The sequence below is a fragment of the Triturus cristatus genome, chromosome 7 (genome assembly GCF_964204655.1).
Source record: "Triturus cristatus chromosome 7, aTriCri1.1, whole genome shotgun sequence".
NCBI lineage: Eukaryota > Metazoa > Chordata > Amphibia > Caudata > Salamandridae > Triturus > Triturus cristatus.
Genome location: NC_140590.1, coordinates 1,333,058,608 through 1,333,070,910, shown reverse-complemented (window position 1 = coordinate 1,333,070,910; position 12,303 = coordinate 1,333,058,608). Strand labels below are relative to the sequence as shown.

General features: G+C 44.1%; 1 protein-coding gene across 6 annotated transcripts in view; it reads right to left on the bottom strand.

The window, feature by feature from the left end:
- Nucleotides 1–12,303, bottom strand: part of SPNS1 (SPNS lysolipid transporter 1, lysophospholipid) — a 194,249-nt gene that overhangs the window by 73,192 nt on the left and 108,754 nt on the right. For all 6 annotated transcript variants that reach the window (XM_085618955.1, XM_085618957.1, XM_085618958.1 and 3 more), the window contains 6 exons: nt 9,009–9,160; nt 8,817–8,883; nt 8,144–8,286; nt 3,119–3,271; nt 2,492–2,681; nt 1,125–1,190 (listed from right to left, as the gene is read on the bottom strand). In XM_085618955.1, coding sequence (XP_085475081.1) covers nt 1,125–1,190; nt 2,492–2,681; nt 3,119–3,271; nt 8,144–8,286; nt 8,817–8,883; nt 9,009–9,160 — 771 coding nt within the window. The remainder of the gene's footprint in view (nt 1–1,124; nt 1,191–2,491; nt 2,682–3,118; nt 3,272–8,143; nt 8,287–8,816; nt 8,884–9,008; nt 9,161–12,303) is intronic.

Sequence of the window (12,303 nt, the reverse complement as noted above, 5' to 3'; positions counted from 1 at the left end):
CCTCCCCAGGTTAAATTCAACCTACAATTGTTTGGAGGGAGACATACATCTAAGAGCTGTCAATCTCAGTCGCTGTAAGGCTAGGGATTTTATTGTAGGTTGAGGAGAGCTGAGTTCACCCAAACTTTGAGTTAATTTCACTGTATGTAAATGTATCTGATATGGGTAGCCAAAAGATATGGCCTGTCTGGACCTATGTTGGAAACTCCATCTTCAAGGCCCCCGAAGCAAGGATTTTAGTTGCACTGATTGCTGTTGAATCTTTTTGTATGGAGAGCTGAGTAAAAATATACATCTGGAAAAATTTCAAATGCCAACGTGTGATCAATTACACATATGGAGCAATAACTACACCTCAGAAACTAGGGATTACTCTTTGAATTTTGTCTGGGGTTCAAAATTGTAATGAATGATTTAGAGATGGGTGTGAAGAGAGGGTACCCTCATTGATGCTGGAAATAGAGATAAAGGCATACTGATTTTACAAAGAACTTGAAACACAGTGGGCACCTGGGAAGAGTAGAAGCAAAAACAGAATTAAGAGCAGGATGATCACTTCAGATCACACACTTTAAACAGGCCAATAGCAAAGAAAATGATTTGCTTTTAGACATTCAACACCACAAAATGTATGATTTAGTGCTCAGAGTGAGCTGCTAAACTTGTTAAGAGTACAGAACTGGCATGGCAACATCTGAACACCGTTCAAGAGTGCACTACAACATGAACCAGCTTTTCAAGCAGTGTGTTTTATTCTGTAATACAAGGTGTATTTAAATGATGTTAGAAAGTCATTTTACCACTGTGCAAAGGCCTCCACAGGCCAAACTTAGAAAACAGTGTTCAATTCCAGGTGCAGTATATAAAAATGGATATCATGGATTTTAAAACTGTAATAACAAAGCTGCAAAACCCCTTCACAGGTGACACTTGGAGATCCTGTCAATCAATGTTATGGTCAGGTGAGGGGCGTTTACAGACAAGACTTCTGGGAGCAAGGAGTAGTTCAATAGGTGAAATGGGACACACAGAACAGCCAGGTGATAACGGTGTCTGGGGATTAAAAAATGTATACATAGCTTACAGCTACTGGAAGAAGAAAATACAAGGGAATAAATACCAACCAGCAGAATATCAGCCACAATAGCCCAGTTCATAGACAAAAGAAGTTCTCCAATGAAGATAAAAACCTGGAAATTGAGAAAAGGCAATAGACATATTGGTTAGTGACATTGTAGGATTCCCTAGAGATGCTTCCCCTTGAAAGATATGGTACCCACAAACTATCTTCAAGGGCTTTATCACCCACAGTCCATGGAGCAGCAGACCCAGTTTAGATGTAACATGGTGGCAGATCAAAGATACCTTGCAAGAAATTAAACATTCCGAATTTGAGGATCAAAACCTGGTAATCAAAAGTAGGCATGGCACTGAGAAGGACTGTTCGCTTTTAGTAAACCTACACAACCACAGGTCACATTTACTCTTATCCTCTTCATCTCATTCACGGTGACTTGAAATGTTTAATCACAAACTTGTGTAGATGACCCGTCAGTTTTTGAAGGCATCATCTACAACTATACATCATCCTTGGCCCATCTAAATGTAAATGTCCAGTATTTGTAAAGCGCAAACAATTACCCGAAGGTGTCAAGGCGCTGGAGGCCGTCGTGAAGATTAAGCAAGCTATTGCCCAGAGTCACATGGTGCTGGGCTGATCTGCTGCCGGTGATCGAACCTCGAGCCCCTGGGTTCTGGAGTCAGTCGCCCTGGCCGCCTGCGCTACACCTCGTCCATATTCTTTTATGTACCACTAGTGCGGCCCTCAATCGACACCACCACTCAATCTATAGCATATTCCTGACTCTGCTGCTTCTGCATGGAACATTTTCCTCTGACCTCAAGGCCAATATTTCACTCTGGTCGATTCTGACGGAGCAACTCCTACACAGTTGTCCTCCACTGTGCCCATTGAAACTCTGCAATCAGCTAGGGAGAGTGGGTTAACCTAAAAAAGACAAATCCACTTGCCTGCCGGCCGCCTCTACTCCATCCGGTCAGGAAGCACACAGGATCCTAAGCTAATCACGACGCTGCTGTCACCAGCATGACAGCAGCGTCGTGATTGGTCTGAGCACCGTGGTTCGGCGTTCGGACAGGGACTGGGAGCCTGTGCATGTTCTCCACCCAGGCTGTACAATACATAGAGAACATGCTAAGTGCACATGACTGTTTGGCAGGCCCAAACGGCTAGCCAAACCATCATGTGCACTTGGAAAGTGCCCACCACAACTTCCTCTGCGGGCAGAGCAGAATGCCCCTCCCCCCCACCAACCACCCCACCTCCGCCTACACCTGAATAAAATGATAATAACATGGTGTTATTTTAATTTTTCTGTGGATAGACGCTCCTCCACCTTAGCGGAGGAGCTGCCGCTGTGCTCTACCAGCACCCACTCACCCAACATTTCCCAGCCAAATTCACACTCACGTAAGTAGCAATGGTGCTGCTACCAGCACAGGCCACGGCCAAGAACAGGAAGGGAGAAGATCCAAGTAGTCCTGCAGCACAGACTAGTGGGTCAGAACGGGGGTTCCTCTTTCGGTACCACTTGCTGATTTCCACACCTGCACCAACACCCAGCAGCCCCGTCAAAACAGTAATGATGCCAAAGATCAAACTGTGAAGGAGAGAAAGGCATTAGAGGAAAACTTGGGAGAAGCAGGGGAGCATTAAGAGGAAGGGAAGGCACAAAGGGAGACAATGCAGACTAGGTTTCACAGCCTTTTCACCACAGATACCACTGTGTCGGGTGAACAACATAAACCCAGTTCAGTCAGTCACTAATATAAACTAAGGATTTAATCTCCATGTACTGGCATCTTGCCCCTAAGCAAAACCATTTACTGTTCATCCAGTCTTCTATTCTTGCAAGCCTCCCTGCCACTGTTACTACACCTCTTCCAGCAGCCTTCCCTCTGGCTACTTTATGACAGCATACAAATCCAGTGTCTTCCATCACTCAACTGAAAGTGCTGGAATGCAGGAAGGAAACATTGCTGTCAGCACTGCACACTTAACCCATGAAAAGGTGGTTTCATCCTAGAAAATGCTCACCTGTCATCAGCATTGCACACAGTCCCTATGCATGGGTCTTTCGTGCCCAGTACCACTCGAGAACGCAACAAGTAGACAGGAGCCCAAAGAGCCAGCGAACCTGTGACGAAGGCCACTGACGTGAAGCCGAAGGTAGACAGGATAAAGCTACGGCTGCAACAAGAAGAGGGAGATGGGTGTGTTATTGATACAAGGTCAATGAACTGCAACATAGGTATTGCCAAAGAATAGGCATGGAAGTACACTAAAGAACAAGTATTTCTATTGCACAAGCATATAAACACAGAAAATGCATCACCGGAAGATCAAGCACGGAAGGCGCACATTGACAGAGACTGAAGGGATTACATCACTGTAAGAGAATCAAAGCTTTCTCACGACCCACTGACTTTGGTGAGACCTTAAATTGCAGCATACTCAGGCTCATACTCAACCCAGATGAACTGGCCCAATAGACAGATGATAAACTTATGTAAAAAATATCAGTGAAAAAACAGTTACTGCATCCAAAATAATTTGTAGCTTTCAATTAATGTTTTTATTTTTCCAGTGACAAAGGAGAAGTTGTTAGTAGGTGAACAGAAAAAAAACTCCTTCTGACCAAATGAAAAATGACAGTCATTTCCATGGTTTCAGCAATGTTGTTGTCCCACAAGACTGGCATATAATACTCTATAGTACTTGAAGGGGTGGACTGACTGAGACTGGACCGCTCATCTTCAAAAATTAAACATAGGAAGGAGCCCACCCTACCATCTACTGGGATAAAAGATGGAGGCGACCAGGGCCAAATTGACGTTCCGGATCCTGTGCAATTCTTAGGAGGCAGCAACACACCATTGATCACTAACCGGGGTAGAGGGGAGTGGATAAATCCCTCATTAGACAATTCCCATCTTACCCACAGAAGAATCGCCACCCCCTACAGGCCGCAATTAAGCCGGGCTGTTGCACCCGCAACGGACAGCCTATCAAAGCTTTTGCTAGGCAAGGGAAAAAGAACACCCAAGGTCACGATTCATGACAACCTATTAATAGCTACCTGGAATATTGCAGGGCTAGCGGCCAAGTTCGCATCTCAGGACTGGCGCAGCTATATAAGTAAATTTCACATCTTGTGCCTGCAAGAGACCTGGGCCACTGAATCGCATGCTTACATCCTGGAAGGCTACAAAGGCTTTTTTGTCCCTGCAAAAAAAGCCATCTCGGGGAGAGCAAGTGGGGGGCTCGCGATCTATGTCAATTTAGATATCAAGGGCACCTGGTCTAACACCAAATGGGTCACAGCTAACCTCCAAGTTTTAAGGTTCACTTCACCAAGTCTATCATTTCTGCTTATGAACTGGTACAATGCACCGGCTATAACGGAGAAGGGAATAGCCATAAATGAATTAGAAAACTGTTTGAGCTTTTTAACCATGACACCAAACATCACGGATATAATACTAATGGGAGATTTTAATTGTCATCTCTGTGAGAAACTAATGCCATTTAATAATGACTGGTCTAGATGTACGATCTTGAAAGGCCCTCACTTCACCCATTCAACTGAGGGCTGGGGTTTGGAAAGACTTATGAAAAGGTACAACCTAATACAAATCCTAGATCTCGCCACACTCAACGACAAAGGAGAGTTAACTCCAACATTTAAAGGAAGAGGTTGTCACTCTTACATCGATTTCGCACTAGTCTCTCCCAATCTAAAAAGAAGTATTAGTACAATCATTATAGAGGCCAGTAGTTTCAGTGATCACAACCCGGTAATCATTAAAATGGAGGGTTTCGTTTTTCCAACTCAAAAGAAACCTCCCATTACAGAAAGAGTAGTCGACCAGGGCAGAAGAATTAAATGGGCCAAAATTGATGCGGACAGTTTTTATAAAAAACTATTTTCCGAAGCCCCAGCAGCAATTGATAAATGTCTCGACCTCTGTGTAACTGGAGCTGAGGTGGTGAAGGCATTTGAAGAAATCGCACAGGCTGTAAGTAACTCCTTATACACCCCAGGAACTAAAAACAAAATGCCCCTAAACCCCCGTTGGTTTGATTCAAATTGCACAAAGGCGCTGAAAAACCTGAAGGATAGTCTTCATGCCCAACCAAGGGATAAAATGAAGGTGGCACGGAACAGAGCTGAATATAAAAAAGCTCTGAAGGCTCGCAAGCAAAGCATACAAAATCAGGCCTGGGAAGACTTAAGGGACGCCGCAGAAAGAAAAGATTCTATCGCCTTTTGGAAAGTGATTAATGCCCCCCTCTTTCAGGATCAAGGGGCTCCTAAAATCATGAATTCCATTCTGCCGGAACAATGGCAGAAACACTTCCAGGGCTTATACAATCATTCAAACAAGGAACCCCAGGAGGAGTCAGCGGAGGCCCACCGGCCAGTAAAGCTAAAGTTCACCTTGAAGGAGGTCGAATTAGGAATCACCGGGCTCAGCAAAAACAAAGCCGCGGGCCCGGACGGAATTCCACCAGATCTATTCCTAAGTAGACCTGAACTATGGGCTCCGTTACTGATGAGGGTGTTAAATGAGGCAGGGGAGGTAGGCCTCCCCCAGTCCTGGTCAACGGCGACCATAGTCCCTATTTACAAAAAAGGCAACCGTGATGACCCCCAATGCTATCGACCCATTTCCCTCATTGATGTGTCAGCTAAGGTCTTGGGGCGAGTCATCCTATCGAGATTGCAAGATTGGGCAGAGGAGCAACAAATCCTCTCAGAAATTCAATACGGCTTCAGGAAAGGCAGATCTACCACCGATCAATGCCTACATTTATATCTCCTGATTGCAAAATATACCATCGCCGGGAGGGGGTCAATACACATGGGGTTTATGGACCTTTCTGCGGCCTTTGACCGCGTAAACAGGAGAAAGCTCTGGGCCATGCTAAAGGAGCTAGGTGTGGACCAATCCCTAGTCGACACTCTACAAAACCTACATCGGAACACCTCTGCAAGTGTAAGGTACAGTCAGGAAGGCAATAAGACCGATCCCTTTACCTGTAATAGTGGAGTCAGACAGGGATGCATCCTTGCGCCCTTCCTTTTCTCTATTTATATCAACGCTTTGGAAAAGGATCTCCTCAAGCTCAAAGTTGACTCACCCCAAATTGGTCATCGAGCAGTGCCCGTACTACTCTACGCCGATGACGCGGTCCTGCTCTCCAGAACACCATTGGGACTGCAAAAATTAATCGACGGGTTTGTCAATTTTATGGAGAAACTGGACCTGGCCACAAATCTGGAAAAGTCCTACATTATGTCATCGGGGAAATCCATAAAAGGAACATTTACCTACAACATTGGGTCACACAAAATAGATCAGGTCAAGTCTTTTACATACTTGGGGGTGCTATTTGACTACGCCTTATCGTTCAAACCCCTGATTGAGAAGCACTCTTCCAAACTGGCAAGTGCAGTTGGGGCAATCATGGGGTATGGGCAAAGATTAGGTAAATGGTCCCCCGAACAAATTATGACCTTATACAGATCCATCTGTTGTGCGAAAGTAAGCTACGGGGCAGAAGTGTGGGGCTTTCTGGGCAAAAAAGTACAGCCGCTCCAGACTGAAGAAAATAAATTCTTACGAAGAATATTAAAAGTCCCACAGAGCGTTTCGGCCCACATCATACATGAAGAGGTAGGAGAACCATTTTTAGAGGACAAAATTAAATCCAAACCCCTCCTGGCATGGGTGAAAGCATGGACCAACCCTGAGGCGGCCCTTACGAGACAGATTATCGAGGACTGCCTCAAAAGAGATAAAGGACACGAAATCCCTTGGCTGAAATTTGTTAAGAAGTCGTTAATAGAGATTGGCTGCCCACAATACTTTTTAGCCCCACACTCTCTGTCCCGGGAGAGTAAGACCCTGGTGAAAAAACTTTTTCTTACACATCTGAAAACGTCAAGGGCTGAAAAGGAGAAGCACAAAGCCACTAATCACTTGTACAACGACCTCACTGCGAAGCAAGGGATGGAACCCTATCTGAGGGTCATGTACAACGCGCAGGATCGCTACCTCATGACCCGCTTCAGATTTAACATGTTACACCATATCCTTGCAGTGCCATCTGGGTTCACTCATACAATAGAGGAGAAGGGTACCTGCGGCTGCGATCTTAGATCTCCGCAGGATACCCTTCATTTTGTTTTACTGTGTCCTTTTTATACAATGCCAAGACGCAAGTTCCTGGTGGGAATCCTGAAAGAGCTAAAATTCAAACACGCAAAATTGGCTCTGAGATTCTTACAGGAAGCGGAGGACGCTTACACCCTGTTTTGCACGATAAACTTTATTCGAATTGCAACCAGATTGAGGAATACCAGAGACATTGGTCCCCAAACGTGATCTGAACATTCAAAATTTTATAAATCCCCTGGCCCTCTACTTGAGTACAGAAATTTTAAATATTTATAATTTTGTTTTTTTTTAACTTGATTATCATTTGCTGTGTTTTTTAACTTGCGTATATTTATATTGTATTTGTGCTTTTATGGTGTCTTTTTAAGAACCGAATAAAGATTATAAATTGAATTGAATACTCTATAGTACAAACGGATCATATTCATGTTGCTGATCACCAGAATGCTACTCCAGGACCTACCCAAGAGCAAGCACCACACGTCACAAAATGTAAGGACACGTGCCACTGATCTTGACCCTGATCATAAGTCAAACACCGTGGACTAATGAACTAAGACAATGTATTAACGTTACCATGCATTAGAGTACAGACTTACTTTTTACTGCATACCAAGGTACTTGCAAACCACGAACTGTACAGCAAAGTTTACTTTCTGCACCAAAGAACGTATAGCACACGACGCACCTCACAATACTAGGCAGAGCCACAGTGACAAGGACACTGTGCTTTACTCTATCAATACAACATGGGGCGCCTGTCAGACCGGAAGCGATGCAGCACAGCACAAACTAAACATTGTACTAACATACACCAAGTTAGCCAACACATGCCAAACACATGCATAGATTAGTCACTGTTGCTGCATGCACTCACTTCTTTATGAGGGATTTAATGTCAGCCAACCAGGAGGTATGGACAAGGGTCCTGTCAGTTTTGCGCTCCACTGCTCCCCGGGGCGGCTCTTTTACTACAAAAACCAATAACAGTACAGCCACAAGACCAAATGAAGGAGTCACCTAAAAGAGAAAAAATATAGGATTAGCTAAAAGGGACTTACTTTATTGCTCAGTCCAGTCCATTACCTCTGGAAAACTGTCTGGCCAGCCTCAGGCAAGAAACGGTGGGTATAGTAGGGAGGGGCAGCTACAACTCATTTCACTGGGGTAGTAATCTTTCATAATCTTAATGTGCAAGTTTCAGATTAGTGACCCCAACATGCAAAATGTTATCTTCCTCAAAACAGCCTATTAAAAGTTGATTGCACAGCCTACTGTAGACATCTAGTGGATTTATACAATTTAACTTTGACATTTCAAGGTTGAAATGAAAAGGGACTCTGTAGAGCTTTTCATGACATACAGCAAAAATAAAAACTCCATTACCACACTTTTCAACCTTGCCTGCTTACACTACCAACGTTTCAGCCAATAGCCTCAAACATTTCAAGCACCCCATTCCATTTATGGCCTTTAAAGTCTTATAAAACTCTCCATTTGCAAGGAGATAGCACAATAAGAGACAGGATACGCAATGAGAAAAGACTTACCCGGAGAGCCCAATGCCAGTCTTGGGTGGCCGCCTTTACCTGGGAGCCCACAATATATCCCAGGCCGCTGAAAGTGAGATGAAGAAAGTCCATGAGGGGAAACTAGTAGTACAGCCAGACACCATCACATTCTGTCTCCACTACTCTCACAGACCTTGCACCTTTTCAATATAACTCTTCAGTACCACTCACCTTCCCACCGGGATAGCAAAGTAGAAAATGGTCAGCATGCGGCTGCGCTGGTCAGAAACAAAGAGGTCAGCAATGATGGTGGGGGCAATGGTAGAGTAGCTGGCCTCACCAACACCAACTAGCCCCCTGGTGAGCAGAAGGAGCCAGAAGTGCTGAAAATAGAAAAAAGGTGCCACAAGTGATGATTAAAAAGCTCTCTACAACAATTAGCAAAGGGCCACAGAGAGAGGAGTTAGCTGCAATTAATGTTTTGTCAGGTTTGGCCCGCAGTGGTATTCCTGGTAGAGGTTTGGGGGACACAAATACTGTTCCAGCTGATTCTTAGTAGCCCAGTGTTCCCGGGTCGGCAGCACAAATACTGGACCTGACAATACTGGGTTCACAAATATAGGACCCCATAATTCCAGGCCCAGATACACCGCACCTGGTGAAACCTGAGGAGAGGTGGTGACAGAGCAATGGTTGGACGCAGGAGCCTAACACAACTCCCGCCCCTGCTGCACCACAGTATTTGCCGTCTATGCTTCCCCAGCCTCCTCTCCCAGGCATCTCCCGACCAATCCACAGCAAAAATACAAAGACATGTGGCTTCACCCTACCAACTTCTCCTGCTGAAATAGCACCAAGCATAAGAAGAGCATGGGGCTGACAGGCATCGTTGCCCCAAGACCCTCTACTTCTATCCTGCAAGCAGGAATAGCTTACTCCAAGCCAGTCACAGAGGTCCGGGCGCACACAGAAACCAAGCACAGGTGGAAAAGGATGGGGGTGGAGAACAACCTTCTCCCCGTCTGAGCCATATATCTTCCTGGTGCCTCGCCCCATGCCCCCTATGCAGCTCCTGCACCATTTACTGACTCTTTTACAATATGCTGAATTATTCGATTAAAGTAGTTTAATAATTGAATGACAAAGAAGGAAGCACGATGTTCTGTATTTTGATAGTGCAAACACTTTATTTGAAATTACGCATAGTACAAACATGTAGAATGTTACTTTTTAAATCTAATTGTGCATTTTGATTAGACAGAGAAAAGAGTGGACAAAGATGAGAGAGGAGACAGAAGATAAAAGAACCCGAAAGACAAAAGACAGAAGAAAAAAATGGTAAAACATAGGAAGGTCAAAAACAATTCAAAGTAAAATGGGAAGGAAGAAGCAGATATGGAGGGAGAGCTCTAGAGTTCACGTGGAAAGTGGGATGAATAAGAAAAAAAGGGAACTTAATGAGAGAAAAAAGGAACAAATTAAAGGTCGCAAGTAGGGAAAAAAGAGCTAGAAAGAGTGAAGATGAGAAGAGAACAAGTAAAAGGCATAGAAGAGTAAGAAAAGGAGCATACAAGAAATTAAGGAAGGAGATGAAAGAGAAGCAAAGACAGATGTGAAAGAGGAAAAGTTGAAGGGGATAGGGAGATTCAACTGAGATGGGAGAGACAACATAGGACAAAGAAGAAAGAGGAGCGGAAACGATAAAGAAGGTGGTGTAGAGAGCAAAAGGTAAAATAGACAAAGGAATTAAGAATGAGGGAGCGAGTGGTCAGCGAGAGAAAGTGGCTAAGTTAGAGAAAGAAGGATAGGTAGTAAGGAGATGAGGGGAAGAGATATAGATAGGGAAACGAAAGCAAGAAGAATAAGGAATGGTAATTAAACGCATAGCTAGTATTAAGACAGCAGTGTCATGAGTAAGGAAGGTGTATGGGGAGCTCTGTACAACCCAGGTATAGCTATCTTTTAATGCCGACACAAGGGCAGGGCTAACAATTGTTCTTGTTTGTATTGGGACCTATGACAGCCTTACTATGCCACTGGGCACAATTTCAGTAACAATCTTGATCACACAAGAATAACACACCATGCATCAAGTGAGCACAGAAAACAATGTCACCATACGAGTAAAATATGTCAGTGGTGCAGGTAAACATTAAAGCCAGCAAAAAGTCCTATACATTTAATGCCTAAAACGGGGGAGGGGGGTCAAAGTCCTCCCCAACAAAAATATGTTCATTTGAGATGCGACTTAAAATGTGTCCCACATCCAGGTACATAAACATTTTGTAACACAAGAAAGTAGTTTTCGTTCTGCTTATGAGGCAAACTGGAACGAAAAAGTAACTAGTTAAGAAGAAATTACACCACACGTCCTGTCCTTCTCAGTAAGATTTCCTTTCAACTGAGCAACTGAAGCATTGGCAAAAACTAGAATTCATGCAAACAAAAAAAGAAGTGATGGCAGGTAGACCATAACAAAAAAGACTTAAGATGAAAACACTGGCATCAGTGGGGGTTTATTGAATGAAAGGAGTAGTTTGGTACCAAACACTCCTGGGTTCAGAGAAGCCATCATGGTGCTGGGGAACTCAAGTTGTCGAGTTTCCAGCCCATGTACTCTCTATGGCTTCCCTGGCACTTACAATATCTAAGAATGGCCTTAAAAAATTATAGGGCTACATCTGCTTATGCAGATATGCCCACACCTGTGGTATAGTGCACCATGACTTAGGGCTGGAAGGCCTGCTAGAGGTGTGGCTTACCTATACTTTAGGCAGTGCTAGTTGGCATGGCACACAGGCAGTGTGCCATGTCGACTTTGTGTTTTTTTGTCTGCACCAGACCATGCATACTGGCAGTGGCAGTTTGCAGGGCCTAGATGAGGGGTCCCTAGGGGACCCTTCTTCACTCCCAATGCCCTAGGTACCCAGGTACCATTTACTAGGGACTTACAGGGGGCTGAAGGGCCAATTGTGGGATTTTTTTAGGGAAGAAGCACTGGCACAGGGCACAATGTCTGCCCAATCAAAACATACACTCCTACCTCCCAAAATGTTTGCAGAACCAAAGCTCCTCTCTCATGGTACTCACATTGTTGTCTGGCGACAGCTGTGCAGTGTCGTCAGAACATAAAAACAGGAGAGTATCAAAATAGTTTCCTGCGCAGGTGAAGAAGGGTTCTGTGTTTCTTTTTCCCATCTTCAGCGCAAGCATAAATTAAAAAAAAAACTGAGCACATGGGTGATAGACAGCAAAGCTCAGAAACATGAAGAGGCAATTACTGCAGTCAATGAACTCATTTGGAGATTTTACTAAGTTATGTGCTGAAGACAAAAAACACCAAAGAGCACACAGACTACTTCTGCAACGGTGCAACCCAAAGATCTGGGTAATTAAACTGACCCTAATGTTTAACAGAACACTTTGAAAAACAGGTATTTTTTTAAAGGTATGTGCAGAGCAGAGGAACAAATGTATGAAAGTTTTAATCATTGTGTCTTTTTAAAAACATAGTAAAACAGTATGT